Consider the following 22,559-nt stretch of genomic DNA (forward strand, 5'->3'; position numbering starts at 1 on the left):
GACCTTGATAACGGAACTCCCGTCCAGTCGGACAAAAGATGAGGCGAGTAGCGTATGCTGGGCAAGTCAGGAAAGAGGGTATTGACACGGAGTGCAGACTGCAGAAGCATGATACTCAATCAACCTGAAGTCGCCGGTGACGATAAATGCATATGCAGCGGCGCATGAGTCGTTTTCTGACTTGCATCTGCCAAATTCTGACAGGGGTGGAGGGGGCAGTGCTCGGGAGCGATATCAGTCTTGGCCAGCGGTTCAATCATTCAACCCTAGTTCGCCAAGCCTCTTCCACGGTTCCCCTCTCGGGAGATCAGCAGCCACATCAACCGTGAGAGCGCAACAGAGTAGTATCCTCTTTCTGGTGTGCAAGTGTATCGGTCGAATCAGAGGCCGCAAGATGCTCTGATAACACATGAGCAACGCACATCAAGCCATTGTCCACGCCTCAATGTTGATGGCCTATATGGGAAGCAGAAAAGCCGCAATATAAGCTGTGAGTTGCAAATTTCCACAGGTGAGAAGCCGTTGTAACACATCTCCGCGGTGTGGTGGATCTCGGGGCAAGACCAGACACGGCGCCAAGCGGCTCGGCGTAACAAACGAATTCCCCCGGGTGTTTCTTGGCACTTTAGGAGCACGTTCACCCGGCGTGCAAAACAAAGTCTCCGGTCCTGGCGCTGGGCCAGGAACTCCGCTCACTGCTGACACTGGTGCCGAGAAAAGATCTACCCGAAGGGTAGACGGTGATAGTGGCTGGTCAGTCGTGCCGGTGGGAGTCATTCATGACCATGCCCAGGCCTGCTCCGTCTTGGACGGCAGTATCCGTAGGCAGTTGTTTTGGCTCGCCCCTCAGGCCAAGAAGAGTCATGCATCACCGAGCTGAAGAAAGCGGAGTTCCCGAGACGGAGAAAAGAAGATTTCCCGAAAAAAGGATGCGATCGACCGACTGACAGGCAGTGGAGGGTCATCGCCCAGCCTTTCCACATTACCCGGCGAATTTCTGGACCGTGTAAACAAGAGGAAGCTGTCCCCCGTCATCCTGACAGCCTCGGTGTCTTTGCATAATTCTAGGTTGTGTCACTCACAATGGAACAGCACAAGAAAGCGTTCCTTGGATTATCCAGTTTCTTGGGAAATGAAGTCGATCCACGCCATGCCGACTTGTTGCTGTTTACCTGCTGCTTGAGCTCGGGTTTGGTGGACAGTACGATATACAAAGGTGTGAAAATCGTCTCGCTGCTTTGATTTGAAGGTTGAGCCCAATTAAACTGACGTTGAGCAGCGTATAACACTTTTGTGTCGATGCAGACCGGTATGAACTCGAGATCCACCACAATGGCGATGTGACCATTGGTGTAAGGTGGAGTTGCTGATCGTTTGCTACTCTTTGCATTATAGGAAACACCATATTCGTGGGACTAGGAGCCTCGAATCAAAATCCGCGCCCATACGGCTGGGCACGGTCGTTGACCTCGATCGGATGTTTTGTGATCGGGTGCTTCCTCTTTGCACGGCTCAGTCGCATTATTGGCGCTCGGCGTCGTGGGTCTTTGATGCTCTCTTTCTTCATCCAAGCCATTATCATTGTCATCACCGCCGCTCTCGTGCAGGGAGGCGTTGTGTCGAGTGCCCTTGACGACTCATCGCAATCCATCACCCGATGGGATCAAGAAGTGCCGATCGTGCTGCTCAGTCTTCAGTCGGCAGGGCAGATTGTGGCCAGCCGAGCTCTGGGCTTCAACGAGATCCCGACCGTGGTGATCACCAGCCTCCTTTGCGACCTGATGTCGGATCCCAAGTTGTTTCTTCTGCGGAATGAGAAGCGGGACCGGCGGATCATCGCGTTCGTGTTGACTCTAATCGGTGCCATTATCGGGGGTTGGGTCACCAAGGCCACCGGTGACATCGCCCCGATCCTCTGGCTGTCCGCCGGAACCAAGTTTATCGTGGCATTCGCCTGGGGATTTTGGAAAACAAAGGCATGAACATTGGAGTAGTTGGAGGAAACTGAAGTCAGGAAGAAAGTACAGTAGCGATGCACTTGGTGGACAATCCGCTGTGTCGGTAGGGGGTAGATTGTGGCCTAACCTCTCAGGCAAGAATCTTGCCTAGGCATTCAGGCACCAACTCCACTGGAAGTTGACCACCGAAGGAGGCTGGTTACGTTTTCAATATTTTGTCAATAATATTATCATATATCATGGGTCTCACTTGCGTAGATTACATGGACCTCTTTGCTTGAAACAATTATTATTGATATATCAGCCTTGTAGTGTGGATCTCACTACCTAACTATGTTGTCTTCACCAAGTGCATTTACTCGAGTGTCAACTGGGCACAGTTGAACCTGACTACAGTTTACGTACACTCACACTCATCACTCAGCGTATCCCATCCACCAAGCCAGAATTGATTATTTATTATCATCCCGATGACTCTTGCCAACTGATCGGAACTCTTCTTTCGAAACGCCAATCAAAAATACTTCCTTCATTATCGGACTCTCCCCACCAGCTCGGAATGTAACGCGGAATTCGCGCGCGGGGCCGCTCTAATTCCCCCGCAATGGTTCCGATATCCGGAAGGCATCAGTCTTCAAAAAGAAGCCCTATAAGCCACTCAAAATGAATAAACATTGTGATCATTGTACTTTGTACAGATTGACCTCGAAATACTGGCTGCATCCTGTTTCATAAAAAATCATTTTCCGTTCAGAATGTCTTCGTTGACTATTGTTGGAGTGGAGGGCCGCCAAGTCATAGGTGATATCTTCCCTTTTACCCCTATGTTAACATTAATATCGAGTCTCTGTGCTAAACAACTTATTCCTGCAGTTCCTTCGGGTCTCTTCATTCACAATGAATTCGTTCCGTCCGTCACTGGCCAAACATTACGCGTGGAGAACCCTTCGACGGGCGAAGAGCTCGGAACCATCTCGGCTGCTGGAAAAGAGGACATTGACAAGGCAGTTGAGTCGGCCAAGGCAGGTCTGCAGGCCTGGAAGGCAGTTCCTGGGCCTGCCAAGGGTCGCTTTCTTCTGAAGGTGGCCGATCTGATTGAGCGTGATGCCCAGGATCTTGCATCGCTCGAGGCTGTGGATGCCGGAGTGCTCTATACAGACTCCATGGGAATGAATATTCCACAGGCACTCGGCTGTCTTCGATACTATGCTGGCTGGGCTGATAAGATCGATGGAAAGGTGCTCGACATGGAAGGTGGCATCGCCTACACTCACCGTGAGCCACTGGGTGTGTGTGCCGCCATCGTTCCCTGGAATGCTCCCTTGCAAGTTACATTTCCATTTTCCCTGAAGTATCTCTCGTGCCTCTGAAAGAGACTAATATTTAAATTTGCAACTGTTCACAGAATGATCACAATTTGGAAGCTAGCCCCGGCCTTGGCCACTGGTAATGCCCTGATCATCAAGAGTTCGGAGATGTCGCCGCTTTACGCCCAGCGGCTAGCACAGCTTGTGAAAGAAGCGGGCATCCCAGCTGGTGTGGTTAATATTGTGACCGGCGAGGGGGCTAGCGCTGGTCAGGCTTTATCCGAACATAGGGAGGTGCGCAAGGTCGCTTTCACTGGCAGTGCAGTCGCAGGTCGTAAGATTCTGCAAGCTGCGTCGCGGACCAACTTGAAGAAGGTGAGCTTGGAGTTGGGAGGTAAGGGGCCCTCGATCGTTTTTGATGATTGTGATCTCGGAAATGCCTTGCTCTGGACCCGTATTGGAATTACCGCGAACAATGGCCAGATTTGTGCGGCTGGCTCGCGCATCTATGTTCAAGAGTCGATCTACGATCGCTTCGTGGAAGCATATCAGAGGGCCGCTGCCAATGCTCCATCCATCGCTGGCAATCCGCTAGATGCTGCTACCACCAAGGGCCCTGTGGTTAACTACGCTCAGCACCAAAAGATCTTGGATTATATAAGACAGGGGAAGGAGTCTGGGGCGAGGCTGCTATTCGGAGGCGAAAGAATTGGCCACAAGGGATACTTTGTTCAGAACACAGCCTTTGCTGACGTGGCGGACAACGCGACAATCATGCGTGAGGAGATCTTCGGCCCCGTTGCAGTAAGCCATATTCTCGGCTATTCCATTAGAGAGTCATACTAATGCAATTGAATCACCAGAGTATTGCCAAATTCTCCACCGAGGAAGAAGTCATTGCCAAAGCCAACGACTCTCATCACGGTCTGAGTGCGGCTATTTTCACCAATGACATCAACCGTGCCCACCGTGTCACGAGAGCAATCGAGTCCGGCCAAGTAACAGTGAATGCATGGGCGATGCTCAGTCCCAATGTTCCATTCGGCGGAGTGAAGGAGAGTGGATTCGGGCGTGACATGGGCGAGGATGCTATGGAAGGCTGGACAACAGTTAAGGCAGTCAAGTATCATATCCTTCCTCGCCTGTAAACAGCATCCTACGAGAGTCTGAATCTCCTCTTTTTATGCCCTGTAATTACCGAATAAGCTTCTGTCACAATCATATGTTTCGCATACTACATTTCCCTTATACTTAAGATTATGGACAGGAAACAGCGTTCCCAGAGTAAAGATAATCAATTCTGTTTTCGGTGTCCTAAGCGCAATAAGAACAAGGAAAATACCAGCAATGCGAGCTGATGCATAAGAACAAAGCCCGAAGTCTTCACTCCTTCAAGTCATCTCCAGTGGATAATGGAATAGGGTGCATCTTATGGAACACATTGTTTGGGTCGTACTCGGCCTTAACTGATTGAAGGCGAGCCAAGTTTTCGCCATAGATGTTAGTCACGACGGAGTCGCCAGCTGGGATGAGTGTCAGGATTAGCACCGAATTATCACTCTCCAGCAACGCAAAAGCACTCACGTTCGGCGTAGTTGATATACTGAGGCACATCATTCTCAGTCTGCAGGACTTTCTTCCTCGCCTCCAACTCGGCCTTCCATTTCGCCTGAACACTACGCGCCCAGGTACGATGTTCCAGATCCTTCGATGAATCGGTCCAGCGTAGGTACAGAATACCATTCTGAGTCATGTTGCGGCTTGCAAAGGCCGTGGCAGGCAGGGGCGTCTCGCAGATCTTGCGCATATCGATAAACTCAAGAATAATGGCGGAGGGCATGAGATCCTGGTCTGTCTGGAGCTTGGTCATGAACCCATCAAATACACTTTGCATGAAATGGGGGTCCAGTGGAGGCTCGTAGAAGATTCCCTTGAAAGACTTGCGATCACCATACGTGGCTTGAGGGTTCTGCAAGGTATTCACCATCGAGTAAGGGATCATGTCAACGGTGTTCAAGAAGGGCTCTAAAGCCAAAAACCCAGTAAATCGCTTTTGTCCCTCTTCGCGAGTGCCATTGTAGAAACAGATCACAATAATCATGGGGCCCGATCCACCGGGCCCATGAGCGAAGATGCACATCGCTCCCGACCGTTCATCAGGGTTTGCCAACGTGCCGTTCAACTGTTCAATGACCTTCTCCAGCTTGTCGGGTGAGAACCCAAGGATTCCTGAATATACTCGTGGACTCTGATCGTATGCCTGGTAAGTGAATTCCACCACGACTCCAAAATTATAACCCGCACCCCGTAATCCCCAGAATAAATCGGGATGCTGGGTTTCCGAGGCTGTCACCAGGCTGCCGTCGGCCAGCACCACTCGAGCCGACCGAAGATTGTCAATTGTGAGGCCATATTGTCCACTAAGCCAGCCATAACCCCCACCGAGGGTCAGACCACCGATGCCAGTGTGATTCACAGTTCCTCCAACGGTCGCCAGACCATGAGCTGCACCAGCCGCATCAACTTCCTTCCAGGTGGCACCACCCTGGGCTGTGACGGTTTTGCTGGAGGTGTCGACGGAGACATGCGTCATTCGTGAGAGATCGATAACCAAGCCACCCTCGCTCGAGCTGGTTCCAGCCGTAGAATGCCCGCCTCCTTTCACGGCGAGGTCAACCGAGTGTTCCTGCGCCCAGAGAACAGCGGATTGAATGTCTACGACATCCACTGGCTGGACCACCACTCCCTGTCTGTTGTTAGCGCATCACGTACATCCCAGAAATTCGTCTGCCATACTGCTTGCTTCCTTCCCGTATCAGACCATCGGATAAGGCTGTCCTGATATCCATCTGAGTCAGAAGTAAGGACAGTTGCGGTAGTCAGTCGACTGCGCAGAGTTTCGATCGCAGAGGGGTTGATTGCTGCCATGTTCGGATAAGCTTGGATCGAGTTGGTGAGGACAGTGAGTGAGGAGAAGGTTTCGAACAACCCCGCTGCCTTGGCGTGGTATTTCAAAACTGGGCGAGAATTGAACGGGTCTTGGATGTTCACTGCGATTATTTCGATCGTTTCTTTGCCGAGTCTTTAGCTTGTCAGCTCGTTGGGTTACTCGATCTGGTTACCCCAAAAATGGCGGGGCACCAGGACTCCACTGTGGTGATCGGGCGGAATTTGGAAGGAGAGTTGCACGAAGTGTTTGGACTTGGTAACTGAGGATATTCCCGCCACATATAATGGATACAATTTGAAGGAAACGATTACTCGCTGCTATATCGTTAATATTTGCAAGTGATCAGCCGTCTTGGTAAGTAGGCTGAATTAGAATATACATTTCCCGAGACCTTCCGTGCACAGCATCCCCGTCGGGCTTGGGCCAGACAATTTCAAGAAAAGCGATTCTCCGTGCGTTCACCCAGGTAACCCAAATTTCAAAAATCACTGTACAGTTCCTCATCTTCATGCTTTCGCAGCGTGGGCTACCTTCAAATCTTTTTCGAAACCCTCCATCGCGGCCGCAGCACCCGTCGGGTTCTCCAAGGCATGAGGAACCACCCTCGTCACCAAAAAGCGTATCCATCTGCTCCAGCGTTCTACCCTTGGTATCTGGGTAGAAGACCGCATAGAAAATTGCAGCCACGACGTTGAACACAAAGAATGCGTAGAAATATCTGAACATGACCGCGTCGAGAGCTATTGGAGAGATTTGTCCGATGATCAGCCCAACATACCAGTTCGAGACGGAAGCCAAGGAATTTCCTCTAGCCAGGATCTCAACAGGGAAGATTTCAGCATTATAGACACCAGAGATGACACCCGTGGAAGTGAAGAAAAATGGATTGAAAACGAAGTTCATGGCAACCTGTGCGATGGGTTAATACTGTGACATGGCGCTTCCAGCAGGACGAATAATCAAGCGTTAACGGAGGTACTCAATTAACTTACCATGGCCAGAAGGGCATTTGCGTTGGGGTTGGCCGCACCATCAGCGTTGATGAAATACTGGCTCAGAACTGAATTGATCACGAGAGCGCAGGCAATTCTGGCTGCAAAGAAGATCATAGGCTTGATTCGGCCGAGTTTCTCAATGAAGTAGAGAGCGATCGAGCACTCAACGAGGGATAGCGACCCCCACAGACCAATGATCAACAGAGAATCACGGCAGGAGAACCCAATAATCTTGTAGATAGTCACGCCATAATAATTGATGAAATTCACGCCAGACAGTTGACCGAAGACCTGGAAACCGCAGCCAACAAGGACTCGTCTTCTCCAAGACGGCCTCGTGGTGAGTCCCGTCCATGAGCGAATTGAACTGCAACGGTTTTTTCCGCCACGAGGTATCGTGGATCTCACGATACTCGAGCTGAAGATATTTCTCGTTGTTTCCATCGCCATGGGTCTTGTAGAGTGCTTCTCGGGCCTTATCATGATGGCCCTTTTCCATCAGCCAACGAGGTGACTCTTGCAGGAACCATACACCCGTTGCAAGCAAGAGACCAGGAATTACTTGAACAGCCAAGGGGAAGCGCTCTGAGTATTGATCAGCACTAAGTCAAGATCAAATTGAGTCATTGTTACCTTGGAAAAAGCTGCTGGTATAGTTGCATCCAAAGCCAATCTATTGAGCAAAAAGGAAGCCCTAGCAAAGCATCCATTGCATTAAGCACCACGCAAAGAACCACGTTAAGATGCTTCGGCAATTTCGGAGTGAGACTGTCAGCATTGAACGATCACACCTTTACTATTGGAAGGGACTACCCACACAGTACTAGGAGCTTAGGTCATGTAAGAATTTAACTTTCTTCCAGAATAAAAAAAATCTTGGTAGGAGGGCCAAGACTGTGTAACTATAAGGCAAAATGTGGGTAGACCATGGCAGGACAATAGCCATCTTACTGCGCATTTCGGAAAAACAAACTTGACTAGATTGAATAATATAGGATTGCCTTGGCATATTGATGGTTCTCACCTTTTGTATTGAGCAAGCCAACCAAGAGCCTGGGCCATATCAATCTTCCGTTAGATATTGAAGACGGATGCGAAGAAGTGTACTTCCACGGCTGAGCGGATCACCTTAAAACACCATAGTAAATAGCATCTTTTGGTTCATCTATATTTCAACCAACAGGAGTTTTTCCGATTAGAATCTTAGAGCATGCATTTAGTGAGACACCGGAATAACTCACATAGATTTTTAAGCCATTTAGACTATCATTTAGATACGTTACCATAAAATACACCGTATTTTTGCACTTTCAAACTTGAATGTACATATCTCTATCAACACTTTAATTAATTTCCTTGAAATGTTTCAGTGAGCTAGAAATACTATTTAAATCATGAACCCTTGATATTTCATCATAAAATTATCTGGTTGTTAATATATGAAGTTGTAATTTATCGCATTTAGTATGGTGTTTTTTGGGTGATCCGCTCGGCCGTGTGATCCGTTCGGTCGTGAACTACGTAAAAGTGTACCGCTGAATCAAAGCCCCGGGGTGTGGTTTTGCCCCTCGGACTTACCGCTCCTATTTTAACTAGCTCGTCCGAGATAATCCGGCGTCAGGTTTTGAATGGCACTCGTTTAGTTAACAGGACCTTTTTCACATTCTTCACTCTTTATTCCCACCGCTTTCCCCTGTCTTCACAGGTCACGCACCCAACGAGCATTTCACGTCAATCTCCGCGCAACTCGTCAAACCGCTACAATTTTCCTTGAATACCGCGCTCCTCCTAATCAGGAGTTGTCTGATGGCTAAATGTCGCAAAAACCGCGGAAGTTTCAGCGCGTTTCCATGGCCTGTAGGTTCCCCTACATTTGATTGCTTTTTGTTCTGAAGTTCTGCACTTATTAGCTTGGTGGCCTAAACCCCGGTTATAAGGCCTGCATTTGCTAAGTACGCAACTTATGCAGGCGACTTTTGCAACAAACGCAGCATCAAATGCAGCCAGAGCGAGGACCCTTCAGCACGCTGTCGGAATTGCGTGGACTTTGATGTGCCCTGTACCTTTGATCGTCCCGCAAAACGCCGGGGTGTCAAGGCTGGCACCCGGGCAAGTGGTCGCAATCATCAGTTTGTGAGAGCACCAGTCAGTCATAATATTCCCACAGAGGCAGTGACTGCAAGTGACAGAAGAGCCTCCGACTCTTCGATTTCTCGCAGTCCATACTGCGCGTCGGTCTCCGCTGATCCCTGGTCTACCTTAAACCAGGGGTGGCCAACAGCCGAGGGAGATGACCATGATGGGGTGCTTCACGATTCTTGGAAAGCATTTGCCATTACTTGTGACCGGCAAATAAGGAAGCTAGTCCATCTTTATTTCGAGATCGTCTATCCAATGTATGTATGATGAGCCCCGAATTGCGTCTGGATGCCTTAATTGAGCTTATCATCTCTAGATTTCCCTTGTTTCACATGCCGTCATTCGTAGAGCAGGTCAACAGCAAGAAGCATCTTTGCAACCAAGGGTTCTTTGCATCCACGATGGCTGTCTGCTCCTTGGTCGCTGGTCGTGTACGTGACGGTGCGTTGTACTCTAATCGCTGGGACCGAGAAGAGCTTATAGATCCACCGTCCGAGACTTTCTTTGTAGCTGCTAGGGACTCGATTCCTCGGGACCTTGTCGCAGCCAAAGGTATTCATTATATGCGAGCGTGTGCCATACTTGCTATCGCCAGCATTCAAAATGGCCAGATCAAAAATATGCAGAAGTATTTCGGTCTTTACCACACCTTAACTTCATTGGATGGCCTGTATGACGAAAAGTTCTGGCCACAGGACTTGAATCCAATTCAGACGGAGGAGCGACGGCGACTTGTACGGAATATACCCATTCTCTGTGGTCGCTATACTGACCATATTGGTAGTTCTGGTCTATTTATACGCTTGATATTTATTCAAGTGTTGTATGGGGTGGCGTTATTCGACATCGTGAAGCCCATTCCTTAGTGCGCTATCCTAGCGAATTGGACGACGAATTCATTACAAACCGCGGCTATGGCGTGCCGTCTATATCCCCGGGATTGAACTCGCCTCTAACTGGCAACGTTACTGTCGTCTCCCGCCAGCCTGTACCCTGGCTGCGTGGTTGGAACTTCACTACAGACCTTTACCGCATTCTTGAGCACATAGTCGATGGCAATAGACGCCGCTTCTCTTCGGCTAATGGGATGACACAAGTTTGGCCTCTCTTTAATCGTTTATCCATCTCAGAGCCGGCGGTCATGGAGCAGGTACTTACTATGTACTCAGCTCTTCCGTCACAGTTTCGGGAAACGCCGCCCATCACAGGAGACATGTCTAAGAATTTATTCGGGTTCCAGTCAGCCAACATCCAGGCGACGCTACAACTTTTGCGGATGGTGCTCTTGTCTACCGAGGAAATTGGGGTGGAGAGGAAATGTGATGTAGCGGGCGAGCTGTTGAGCGGTTTTTCGAGTGTACCCATCGAGTACTTGAAAGCTATCAGCTCCCCTTTGGTATTTGCAGCCTCCATGCTTCTCTGGAATATATACTGATAAATCCCAGCTCCATCACCTCGGCGGAATTGGCTACATTCTTGGCTCTGTTATGGAAGGCAATTTGTCTGAAGTATCCTACACGCGAGCTCGCACATTACTGTACATTATGCTCATTCAGTGGTATCCATTTAAGCCCTAGCTGATATATCTGCAAACAGCCTTGAAATGGCGGGTCTCTTACAACGTCTCGAAATGGGCCTACATCGTGCTTCTGGTGCCGGCGAACGGCTGCGGTCCCAGGTTGACCGAATAGACGGCTACATGCGTACCTCACTTCCCGTGGATTTAACTTCACCAAGTGACGCGACGCAGATAATGAACGCAGATCCTGAACTTGCTGTTCCTTCCGCGTATGGACAAGGCACCCCCGCCGTCGGAGCCTCGCCCGGTGCTGGCCTGGACCAGATGTCCCAGTTTCAGCTGCCACCAGAACTCCTCTCAGATTGGCCATGGCCGTTGGATTCTCGCAGTGCCGAGGTATTTCTGCCTTTGCCGTTCGAATAATATCATTTTTTGGTTGGCGAGGATCTATGATTTGGCATATTATACAGCAACTGGGTGCAACATGAATGCAGCTGTATTTGATGTTCTACTATCCGATGCTTATTGCACTACGTATGATTGTGCCATGAGGCTAAAGACAACGACACTCTGTCCGAGATTATTTATTTCTATTTCCTCAAACCCTTCAATAGACCTGCCAGGCTCACACCTCAATTGATTACGTTATACTATAATTAACATTTCTCGGAAGATCTCGTATGAAACACCGGATTGCGTCCCTCAGTGGTATAGTTCTTGGATTTGCCTTTTCAAAAAGAGGAAGCTGAATATATCATAGATTAGATGGGCAGATCATGGCGTGCTCTCGTTCTAGGCACACGTTCTGGCATCTTCGAGGAGGGTAACGAACTGAGTTGGTTTCCTATTCAGGTTCGAAGGTTCGATGTCTACTACTCTCCTCACAAATGCTACCGCCTGGCATCCTGGGTCGTGGCTGGCATATGACGGATACTGGCATTTGATGGATAGTGAAACCAGACTGCGACCTGGCCACGCGGCAACGCGGTAAACCACCACTTCTACCCGGACACCGAAGGCCGCGAAATGCCGTAGGTGCGAAGTTCGCGTCGAGAGCTGAGCAAGAGTGCCCGATACAGAACCCATGGGGTCAGCCATGCCTTTTGATGTTGACGGCGGGAAAGTCCACGTTAGCACCGGGAGCTAAAGGGTGATTAGGGCCGGAAACCAGGTAGGGGTTGATTGGGCTCACTACTAGCCCTTGAGCTGCAACAAGGAGATCCATTCCGCCAGAGCTGGCTTGATGTCAGCATTACCGAGGATGACATACAACAGACAGCTCTCTCCGTGACGTAGCTGATCGATGGGAATGTACGCGGCGCTGCTTGCGAGATAATAAATATTTTGTAATATGGCGGAAGAACTAATCAGAAAAGCATTCGCCGGCTGCGTGTAATCTTTTATGGTTATATGTAGACATGAAATCCGAATTCTAATGCACCCAACCAGTTTTACACAGAAATTTCCAATAATTACCACTATTTTTTCTCCCTGAAGCCATTATTTACCACTTGTTGTTGAAAATTTTGCCATCGATATAGTTGACTAGCTCCGTCACCGGGGAGAGATGATCGCGACCACCACCAAAGAGCATACCTTGGCGCATGACCTTGCGGTAATTCTTTCCCGGAGACACCTTTCCAAGGACATATTCTTGACGAGTCTCCACGCGTGTGGGAACAGGAATGGAGCGGCCCACCACGGCCTCCATACCCTGCCAGGCGAAAGTGATTGCCTCCTTGGCGCCAGCGGGAATTCCAGCATCATCTAGCATCATGATACGGGTGTTGGGATACTCCTTCTGGATAAATGATGTAATGTTACGGTTATATGCACCGCCACCGCACATGAATATCTCCGCGATCTCTAGGTCTTTGGGGGCATAACGGCGGTAGTGGTCTACAATAGCCTGGGCCGTAACTCGGGTGATCGTAGCGACCACATCATCCGGGCTAAGACCCTTAGCCTCAGCCTTAGTGATAAATTCATGAGCAATAGTGTCACGGAAAACCTCGCGGCCGGTAGTTTTAGGCGGGTCTAGGCCAAAGTACGGGTGGCGTAGGAAGTCATCGACGAGCTCCTGGTCGACTGTACCACGCGCACCCATATCGCCATCTTTGTCATACTCGCGCTCGCCGTTAGAGTAATGTCGTACCACGGCGTCGATAAAAACATTGCCTGGGCCGGTATCAAAGTCGTAGGTTTCGTTAACGCCGCCGTGGCTGTCTGGTGGGATAAAGCATACGTTGGCGATACCGCCGATGTTCTGGCACGCACGCAACTTAGTCGGGTGGTGTAGCAGTAGGGCGTCAAAAAATGCAATAAGCGGAGCGCCCTGGCGTCCGGCAGCTTGGTCGCTCACACGGAAGTCCGTCACTGAGGTGATACCGGTTCGCGAGGCCAGGAATGAGCCCTCGGCCATCGTTAGTGCGCTTCGAGTCTCGCCTGGCTTGGGCATAGAAAGCAGCCAGATCGTCTGGCCGTGGGAGCCTAACACGTCGATCGAGTCAATATCGACGTTGTAGTCCTTGCAGAACTGGTGCACCGCCGATGCAAACGTCTCGCCCAGGATGACATTCACTTCGGATAACTCAGACGGCGAGGTTTGGTTGTGCAGGATCATGTTCATCACCCGCTTCTTAATGACGGACTCCAGCGGGATCTCTCCATACTGCAAGCTAATGTTAATTATCTACTATGAAAGTGGTGGAAATTATAAGAAATAATTACCTTCAACAGCTCGAAGTGCATCGCCGATTCCGGAGTGTCTTGACGGAAGCGGCAGAGGGCACAATCGATGCCATCCTTCATTCACTGTAAGTTTTATCTCCCTTGATTATGATCAGGAGGCTAGAGAAATCACTCACCATCGATGTCCCGCTGTTCAGACCAAGGACGGTCAGATCCAAGGTTTGATCGCCAGTGCTGTCGGCCATATCCGAAGCCAGAACTGATTTGTACCGGAGAATCAAATAGCTCTGTCAAAAGTATTTGGAGAGAATAGCGAGTGGGGATTAGGTCGTATTTAACAGGAGTATTAAACAGGACTGAGTTTCATCGCCGGCCGAATGATGAAGCCTCGCCAGCACGATATATAGTCGATCTCTGTTAGCCTCAACGGCAAAAATGCTAAACGGTCGGTTAAACGGGAGAACGGCAGGACGCTTTTTGCCTCCACGCCGTTGCCACTGAGATGCCGAGCGAAAGCCGGGAAAAAGCCGATGCGGATGAAATAGACTCAAAGTTTAGGATTATTTCTATGACATGATACGGCTACGCGCCTAAATGATTTGGACATCCCCCCCTGGGGTCCCCGCTTCTCCAGGTTGAGATCCATTCTGAATCCTGATCGACTGGGGGCGAATGCTATGCTTTATAAGGGAGTGCGAGCCCCCATATTTTCGATGTTGGAGCTAGAGCAGAGCAACAACGAAACATGGGCTATACAACGCTCTGGAAGCGGCTCTCGCCGCGACAGCTAAATGTCACCATCCAAGTGTTCTCGCTGATTTCTATATTCTTTGAGGGCTATGATCAGGGCGTTATGGGGGGCGTTAATTCCTCGCCCATGTACGTGACAGAGGTCGGCATTGGGAAGCCAGATGGCACTGTGACAGACACCAAGCATCAAGGTGGAATTGTCAGTGTCTACTACCTGGGTGCCATCTTCGGCTGCTTTGCTGGAGGATGGTTGGCTGACCGAGTTGGTCGAATCAATGGCCTGCTGGCAGGAGCGTTATTTGCCTTAGTGGGCGGCGCATTACAGTCTGCCGCTCAGAACTCAGACTTTATGATTTGTGCTCGAGTGGTGACGGGCATTGGTACTGGAGGTGAGCTCTTTATACCGCATCCGATGTTGTTTCTACCTTGTTCTTACCCGTAATGGTGCAGCCTTAACTGGAATCACCCCGGTCTTGGTGTCGGAAACCTCTTCTGCAGATCACCGCGGCGGGTTCCTGGGATATGTCTTCATTGCCAACTGTAAGCGGATCTGGATATCTTCCATTTGGGACCGCCTTGCTGATACTTTCCAGACCTAGGAATTTCAGTCGCATACTGGATATCCTTCGGCCTTGCCTTCCTCGAGAACGGATACTCAGACGTGCGATGGCGGTTCTTACTTGCCTTCCAATGTTTCCCTGCCCTGATTCTTGCCTGCTGCATAAAGATGCTGCCGGATAGCCCACGGTATCTCGCTTCAGTTGGTCGGATAGAAGAGGCGCGTGAGCTATTGAAGCATATTCGTAGTCATAAGGCCAGTCCAGAGGAAATTGATCGGGAATACTTGGAGATTGTTACCTTGGCAGGTGAAAGCCAGCGCAGCTCACCTATCCAATTCTTAAAGATCTTGCTCGGGAGGAGTGGAAAGCAGCATCCAAATTTGGGCAGGCGGGCTTGGCTGTGTATCTGGCTTCAGATCATGGCCTCTTGGACAGGTATTACGGTATTTTCATTCCCGTCAGCATTACTCTATATCGATCTCTAACCTTGACGAATCCAGGCTGTCACTGCATATTCACCAGTTCTCTTGCACCAGGCAGGATACAGCACCATCAAGCAGAATGGCCTGGCTGGGGGGCTTAACACAGTTGGCATCGTCGGTACCATAATAAGTGCGCAGATCGTCGATCGCCTAGGTCGCCGTGTCTGTCTTATGGGTGGTGCAGCAGTGCTATTTGCTGTCAATATGATTGTATGTCTTTACTTCCACGGAAATTGCGGTGCCTATATCTAACTAAATCCCAGGCTGGAGCTGTCTACGAGGGCTCATTGCATAATCCTAGCATGGCTGCTCATTATGCCCCAGCGGCTATTACTATGTTGTTCTTGTTCAATATTGGGTTAGTTAAACACTTCCGATCGTTATCTTGTTTACCTACGCAAATCTGACGTCTTCTAACAGTTATGCTGCTACATGGGGCACTGTCGCGTTTTTGGTCCCCACGGAAATATTCCCCTCTGACTTGCGAGCCCAAGGCAATGGCTTCGGCATCACAGGGTGGGCTATTGGGGTGGGCATGACCACTTTGGTCAATCCCATTATGTTCGACGCCATGAAGGTAAGATCAAGCCATCCTGTTGTAGATGACGCTGACCAATTTTTTCCAGAGCCGCACGTATTTTCTCTTCGCTGTCCTTAATTTGATCTGGATACCCATCGTGTATCTCTGTACGTTCCTGTACGAATAAGAGCATTGGAAAGACCAAATCTAATAACAGTTATAGTCTACCCTGAAACCCGCAACCGTTCCCTAGAATCGATTGAAGCACTCTTTTCCACCCCTAGTCCATTCTACTGGAAGATGGAGCAGGCATATGCTCTGCACGGTGATGTCCTGGTGGAACATGGAGTCAAAACGAATGATCACCTTGATTCTACTAAGAATCAGTTGACATTATTTGAGAAACCGGAGGAGCAGAGGATTGTTTGATGCTCTGAATCTGCAATGCAATTCATTGAACCAAGGTAAGAGAGTTTAGCAAGATTGAAGTTGAGTTCGTCTATCCAATTACACTGACTGATCCTCGAGGGTAGTCAACTTCTATCGTCCTTTGTGGTGTCCATGCCCAGAGATCTAAATCCCACAGCCTAAATGACGGAACAGAGGCAGCCAGCAGTGGATCCCGGAGAACTGAGATAAGTTAGTATTAATCCGCATGTATTAGTCATTATTATGCCCACATAAATTGCCAGATACGGGCTTTATAGCAATTCAGACTTGTTGATATCCAATTGGTGCGCACCATGATTTACTAAGCAGTATTTCTACATCAACCACCTAGTTAATCACTATAATAATACGATCAAAATGTAGCGAACTGAATCTGGTTTACTAGAATTAACTAATATTTAGTATACCACCCCTTTGGTTTGCGCAATGCAGCTATACGCCTAGGCATACTAAGAATCAGGCTATCAATCTTGCCCTGATCTAATGCATTCCAAGCAGCTTTCAAACACTCTATGAAATACTGCCAATTATCTCTGGAAACATGCTAAATAATTTGATTTTAACATGCGCCAGACCGGTTCAATCGGTTTCATATCACGCGAGTGTGCGGGCCAATCGGTACTTCAATGCTATGCGTTTCAAACCAATCTTTCACCATATTCGATTTATGAATCGTCGTTATCTTGTTGAAAGATAGTTCCAGGTGTATAGATCGGTATAAGACCCTCGTCGAGCGCAGCGATATAGGAATTCGCTGCATATCCTTGCCGAGGTGCTTCTTTATCCCGTTCCATAACCACTAATTCAGATCGACCACCAAGCCATATAGCACCCCATACCATCTGAAAAATATCGCGTACACGAGGGATTAGGTTCTCTAAATCACGCCTATATGCTTCAGACCAAAATCGCCAGACCCATTCGCCACCAGAACCGGTTGATTTAGAGTGTCTTTGAACGGAGCATTCATCAGAAAAGATCCACGTATTTCACGCGCGAAATCCTCAATATTTTAAAGCAAATCGATATCGCTGTCGTGCACCAAGAACAGATAAAGGGATTCGCTTCCTCGCACGGCGTTTATGAAGACCGTATCCTAGTAGAATCGATCGAATTGTTGATTTTGATAGAGGTTGATGTGATTGCGATGCAAGGGTGATATAGCTCCACTGGGGATTTCGGCGAGCAAGATGATATACCTGGCGTTTAGCCCGATAGCTAATTACGCTAGGCCGACCGCTACGAGGTACGGATTCAATCGATTAGTGTTGCTGAAAGCGCTTCAAAGTATCGTAGATTGTACTGCGTGCGCAGCCGAATTGGGTAGCGAGCACGGTAGGCGATCCTCCACCCTCTAGAGCTATAATTATAGCCGATCGCTGCTCAGTGGATAGTTCAGCCTTTAGTCTGCGATTACCACTGATTTCGGTGCCGAAACAGCGAACCATGGTTGCATGGTAGAAGAAATCAAATAGGTGGTTGAACGCGTTTCCTGAAAACGCGCTAAAATTTTAGCGTGTGTCGGGAAACTTATTGAACGGATTGTAAGATATTTTACCTAGGGAAGAAATAGCAGGTAGGTGAAGGGCCCCTCTACTAGGCAAGGCTATCCCCGTCACGTGACTACCACCGAGCTTTAGAAGAAATCGGGTTTAGTATTTCATCCTTAGTAGATTCAAATATATATAGTAAGGATATATATTCTTGTTACGATATAGCTGACATGAGGTTATCCATAAATGCCGGTGCCTTAGGCTACCAGGACCCTGGTAAGCCTCCAAGCTTTCGGTGGAGGTTCACTAGAGCCTCACTGCTAGTACGTGTACGGACTCCTGCAAGGAAGGCCCTTGTAGAGGTTACACAAGCATCGTGTTTCCCCGCTCTCATTCCCCTACTAAGGATACATCTCCTTCCTGTTTTGAGCGATATAACTGTATATAAATTGATCTATGGTAGAGTTTACATTCTTTGGGAACCAGTCTTTGACCTTTCGGAGCAATTGACTTAATTTCTTTGGTTGACAGGCCTCTATCCTGACTTATAGAGTATCTTTACAATTCTAGGTTAACTTAGTGACATTTATTTGGAATAGACTAGGTAGGGGGGTTCTAGAGAGGCCAGCCAAGATTGGCACTATTTAGCGTAACTATTGTGTTGATCACGCCCGATAGCGTGGAGAATGACGAGTTTGTGTATTTTGTGGCCCGACAGCGCATAGTACAACGGTTGGATCGGATCATGATTAATGAGTGCCACGTGGTGTTAAACTAACAGGAGCGATTCCGGTAATGACAAAATATACATATCTAGATTTGATGATAGATTTAAAGAAAGCTGTGTACTGCGTTGTGACCATGAAGCTTCTCAAATACAGTTATCAACAATGTGACAGCTACGGAGTACTTGGAAAGGGCTAATCAAAGCAACGGAATCGGAAAGGGGCGGTTGATATTGAATTGATTGAATGATTGATTGAAAAGAACCATGAAAATGAGGGCGCTCGGGGGGGTTGAAATACCCCCGAGCTTACAGTATAGTGGCAGGCCAAGGATGTTGTAATTCCCTGCTGCCCAATCTCAACCGATGTGGTTGGTGGTCGCCATACAAAAGTGTTGCCTTATATACATGCATGAATTTGTCATGATGCACACCGCTGGTTGCAATTGGAGCAACAACCCATATGGGTTGACAACAATCAAACTATGATCTGGTCGTCCTTATCGACGGCTTCAAGGAGATCCTGGGCTTTTCGAAATTGGATCCCTTGAAAATATCTCTCCCTTTGATCCTGGACCGTGGCATCATCAAAACAAGCTGCTCCCGTGACAGAGAAAAGTTGATATTCAGCGAAAATAGCGCCCTCACCTCCACTCATCGCCTCCTGCTCTATCTCCGTCACGTCTTTATAAGATACAGAAAGCGCAGGATACTTCTCAGTGAAGGTGCGACTAATTTCTGCCCAGGTTGTCTTCTCCCCGGTGATGTAGGTGTATTTGTCCCACTTGGCGCTTTCCAACAAAGCGACAAGACTCTTCGCTACATCCCGGGCACATGTGACATTGAACGGCTCGCGTCCAGTGCCTGGGATGACCATTGTTTGATTGGCGACGTCAATTGGAAACGCAGGCCCAATATCTTTGAGATATCGATTTTTGCTCGGGACGACGTAGTCAATCAACCAGCCCACAGAAACCAATGTCCACTCCAACTCGGCTTGCTCACGAAGCACTTTCCGTACAGGCTCGCGTGTGCGGAAGTAGAACTCGGGCTGATGGGGGTGTGTTTCAAGGTTTCCCCCAAACTCAGAGGGGATGAAGCGCTTGCAGATACGGCTCTGCTTGCACGCCTCTATCAGGGCAAGGTGTACATTTACATACCCCTCTGAATAGTCGAGAATCGTAGAGATCATGCCTTCGCAATCCGAAATCGCATTAAGGATTGACTCCACTGAGTAGTCAATTACCGCCTGTGTCACCTTTGGCAGACCATTCAGTCGAGGTTTCAGGCTGCGGGATAATACCACCACATCATGGCCCTTTGCGGTGAACTCCTCGACGAGATAACAGGCCAGATCACCCGACCCTGCGACTGCTAAGCGCATGTTGACAAATTGGTTTCCGGTTGCACAACCAGTATGATTTCAAGGTAGGCTGACCACACCAGTATTCACAGACCGAATACTTAGTGAAAGAAAAGGAAAGGTAAGATGAGCAAAGAGGACAGGTGGGAGGTTTGAGCGATTCTTAGCAGGGTGACAGAATGAGGAAGTGCTTGCAGAAAAAAAGCATGGAATTGGAAGAGGGTTCAGCGGTTTCTATAGTAATAAATGGAAACATACTGGGATCGAGAAAAAGGGTCAGCCTTCGCCGAAATAGGTAATACAGCGTGGAGATTTTGCTTGAATTCGACTTTGCCACTAAATCTACTCTCAAGGCTGATTAGCAATCTTCATATACAATCATCAATTCTTCCACATCAGTATTACGAAGCAAAGTGTCAATCTTATGGAATAGATGAAGAAAGTGGGGAACGATTGGTCATCCCATAGGGTCCGCGGATTCCGAAATGCTGCCAAAGGAGCAGAAGCAGAGATAAAAGGGTTAGGTGATTAGAAGGGATTTCTCGTTATATAATCTAGTTTTCCGTCTAGCTATGGTGTTCTGCCGGCAAATCTTGATATTTTTCGGTCGGATCTTTTGCATCTTTTAATCTGATAGCTAGTTCTACCTAAATGTCATATAATATCCTAGAATTATCAGGTGGAAGACCGTTACCCGATGGGGTTAAATTGGTAATTAACGGGAGTGAAAGGCTTGGCAGGAATCAGGCAGAAATCAGGCCCCACTAGGTGCGGCCAGCATTTCGACTAGGTCCCAACAGCGTCACCCTATAATATATATAGAAGTATGTAAGGAACACCTCTGCTATATCTTTTGCTATTATATTCTTTATTCCGATTAGAATTACGCCCTTCGTTAACTGGTCTATTATTACTATACAATTCGTTACTCCTGTAGGATTAAAGGGTAGTAACTCGGTGATAAAGTCTACTAATATTTCGGCCTAGATTCGCTAGGGGATTACTAGTAGTTTTAATAACCTATACTTTGTGTCTTGCTATACAGAGCGTCGTCTATAAACTATACAGTTCTAGAGGAAACGTTGTACGTCTTTCGCTGCTCCTAGCTAGAAGAACCGTCGAGATAGTATCTGTCGGATTTACGCCGTGTGCATAAACCCTAGGGGGTGTGCTTAGACGCGCACACAGGTCGATCGAATACCACGATTATGGAAGAGAGACGAAAGTGCAGTAGAGGTGAGTCGGCAGTGAACAGGTTGAACAGTGGAGGGTCAACACAATTTAATCAGAATTGCCTTGAGCTCTATTCGTGAGTGAAAATGGTCTCAAACTTGTTTTATTTAACTAGGGAAACAGGCAGTATTTATAACTTTGGATACATGGCAGAATGTCAAGGAAAAAGACTGATAAAACTCAGAGTAACATGGGGGAATACGAGAGTGTTAGGAAACTCGTTGTTCTTTCCATTTGATAAGATAGTTGATATCTTATCATCGCATTGTGTAGTGGTGATTATCCGACTGGTCCGATGTGTATCGCTTATCAACACGCTTAGTGCGGGGTATCGCACATCCACATGTTGACAGTGTATATACTTAGTCGCTAGAGGCCTCTTTAAGACCTCGAAGAGGCCTTTAGTAGGCGTAGAAGCAAAGATTCGTAAGGTAAGTATGATTATATATCTTCCCGGTGATAGAATCTATTCATATACCTAGTCCGTTTCAAAATTTTCGTAGGTGCCCCGTTAAGATTCGGATACCTTTCGATCCCCCTTACTTTTCGTCTTTTCTTTTTACTATCGTATCGTTGCCTTATCGTCGTCTCCTCAGAAATATCTCTTCTAAGGCCTCTAAGCGCTCTTCACGATACGATTTCTACTCTCCTAGCTTCAGGGTTAGCAGTAACACTTACACGAAGCGTATCAGGATCGCCGGTTCAATCTGAATCGACGCTAACGCCTACAGTACCCTTAACGCTAGTATTAAGTAGCTTAGTTGCCTAGTTACATTCAAATGCGCGATTCTCCTACCTTTCCTCGGTTGCCGGAACTGCAAATGCTGCTCGGTTAGCTTGGATATCTCGCGAAACTAGCGATAAGCAACCTCTAAAGAAAGTGGAAGGGAAAATCTAAGTTTTTGTTACCTTCTACTTCTAAGAGAGTAGAAAGGACATCGTGGAGCTTTAAGGTAAGTATAAAGCTCTTCTCTGATAAGGCCTTAATGAGGCCTCGATGAGGCCCTTAGGACTATCTACTTACTAATTTTATGGCTACTTCTAGGATGCCTCTTCTATAAACTCCCTACTGATAAGATATACGTGAGTATCCAATGTTTGGATCTGAGCTCCTTCACAGCCTCGACCGAAGGGCTTTAGAACAATCTGGTTATACTTAGAAGTCTGGAGATCAATATCTTCTTGCTAGTGGGGTTCAGCGAAAGGGCAAAGGACCGCTTTGTCCTGATTTTATCAGCGATTCTAATCCTGATATTGAAATATACGGTGACTTCTGTGAGCGATCCTCCGTTAACAAGGCAACTCGACGACGCTGTATATACGTGGTGATTCAGAGACCGGAGGCCTCCGCTGAGGATGAGGAGGAAGGCCTGCCTTCTCTTGAGGATATCCTCCGGATCCCTTCGGTGGCTCCGGTTGCTCTAG

The 22,559-nt window shown here is 48.2% G+C and overlaps 9 protein-coding genes across 9 annotated transcripts; 5 read left to right on the forward strand and 4 right to left on the reverse strand.

The window, feature by feature from the left end:
* Positions 1-1,083: 1,083 nt before the first annotated feature.
* On the forward strand, positions 1,084-1,982 carry N7473_013098 (YoaK family protein; the record flags this gene model as incomplete). Its single annotated transcript, XM_057159037.1, has 3 exons — positions 1,084-1,216; positions 1,280-1,309; positions 1,396-1,982. The coding sequence occupies 3 exons, from the start codon at positions 1,084-1,086 to the stop codon at positions 1,980-1,982; spliced, it is 750 nt and encodes a 249-aa protein (XP_057002991.1).
* Positions 1,983-2,713: 731 nt separating this feature from the next.
* On the forward strand, positions 2,714-4,413 carry N7473_013099 (putative aldehyde dehydrogenase; the record flags this gene model as incomplete). The annotated part of the gene is made up of 4 exons (XM_057159038.1): positions 2,714-2,759; positions 2,832-3,282; positions 3,364-4,069; positions 4,129-4,413. 4 exons carry the CDS (start codon positions 2,714-2,716, stop codon positions 4,411-4,413), a joined length of 1,488 nt encoding a protein of 495 aa, XP_057002992.1.
* Positions 4,414-4,543: 130 nt separating this feature from the next.
* N7473_013100 (FAD-binding oxidoreductase) lies at positions 4,544-6,336 on the reverse strand. The gene is made up of 3 exons (XM_057159039.1): positions 6,062-6,336; positions 4,850-6,011; positions 4,544-4,788 (listed from the first exon to the last, which is right to left on the reverse strand). The coding sequence occupies exons 1-3, from the start codon at positions 6,191-6,193 to the stop codon at positions 4,649-4,651; spliced, it is 1,434 nt and encodes a 477-aa protein (XP_057002993.1). The 5' UTR covers positions 6,194-6,336; the 3' UTR covers positions 4,544-4,648.
* A 2,530-nt stretch (positions 6,337-8,866) lies between these two features.
* N7473_013101 (uncharacterized protein) lies at positions 8,867-10,926 on the forward strand (the record flags this gene model as incomplete). Its single annotated transcript, XM_057159040.1, has 5 exons — positions 8,867-9,067; positions 9,180-9,606; positions 9,666-10,083; positions 10,134-10,745; positions 10,795-10,926. Exons 1-5 carry the CDS (start codon positions 9,025-9,027, stop codon positions 10,924-10,926), a joined length of 1,632 nt encoding a protein of 543 aa, XP_057002994.1. The 5' UTR covers positions 8,867-9,024.
* A 26-nt stretch (positions 10,927-10,952) lies between these two features.
* N7473_013102 (uncharacterized protein) lies at positions 10,953-11,291 on the forward strand (the record flags this gene model as incomplete). Its single annotated transcript, XM_057159041.1, has 1 exon — positions 10,953-11,291. One exon carries the CDS (start codon positions 10,953-10,955, stop codon positions 11,289-11,291), a length of 339 nt encoding a protein of 112 aa, XP_057002995.1.
* Positions 11,292-12,372: 1,081 nt separating this feature from the next.
* N7473_013103 (uncharacterized protein) lies at positions 12,373-13,846 on the reverse strand (the record flags this gene model as incomplete). The annotated part of the gene is made up of 3 exons (XM_057159042.1): positions 12,373-13,539; positions 13,599-13,673; positions 13,736-13,846. Coding segments are annotated over 3 exons (1,353 nt in total), but the record flags the coding sequence as incomplete, so codon positions are not given.
* Positions 13,847-14,304: 458 nt separating this feature from the next.
* Positions 14,305-16,300, forward strand: N7473_013104 (putative MFS sugar transporter; the record flags this gene model as incomplete). Its single annotated transcript, XM_057159043.1, has 8 exons — positions 14,305-14,698; positions 14,760-14,849; positions 14,903-15,312; positions 15,370-15,561; positions 15,615-15,709; positions 15,772-15,928; positions 15,978-16,038; positions 16,095-16,300. 8 exons carry the CDS (start codon positions 14,305-14,307, stop codon positions 16,298-16,300), a joined length of 1,605 nt encoding a protein of 534 aa, XP_057002997.1.
* A 1,283-nt stretch (positions 16,301-17,583) lies between these two features.
* On the reverse strand, positions 17,584-17,769 carry N7473_013105 (uncharacterized protein; the record flags this gene model as incomplete). Its single annotated transcript, XM_057159044.1, has 1 exon — positions 17,584-17,769. One exon carries the CDS (start codon positions 17,767-17,769, stop codon positions 17,584-17,586), a length of 186 nt encoding a protein of 61 aa, XP_057002998.1.
* Positions 17,770-19,016: 1,247 nt separating this feature from the next.
* Positions 19,017-19,922, reverse strand: N7473_013106 (uncharacterized protein; the record flags this gene model as incomplete). The annotated part of the gene is made up of 1 exon (XM_057159045.1): positions 19,017-19,922. One exon carries the CDS (start codon positions 19,920-19,922, stop codon positions 19,017-19,019), a length of 906 nt encoding a protein of 301 aa, XP_057002999.1.
* Between the last annotated feature and the right edge of the window lie 2,637 nt (positions 19,923-22,559).

The sequence above is a fragment of the Penicillium subrubescens genome, assembly GCF_028828155.1.
Source record: "Penicillium subrubescens strain IBT 31985 chromosome Unknown utg000011l_segment0_segment0, whole genome shotgun sequence".
NCBI lineage: Eukaryota > Fungi > Ascomycota > Eurotiomycetes > Eurotiales > Aspergillaceae > Penicillium > Penicillium subrubescens.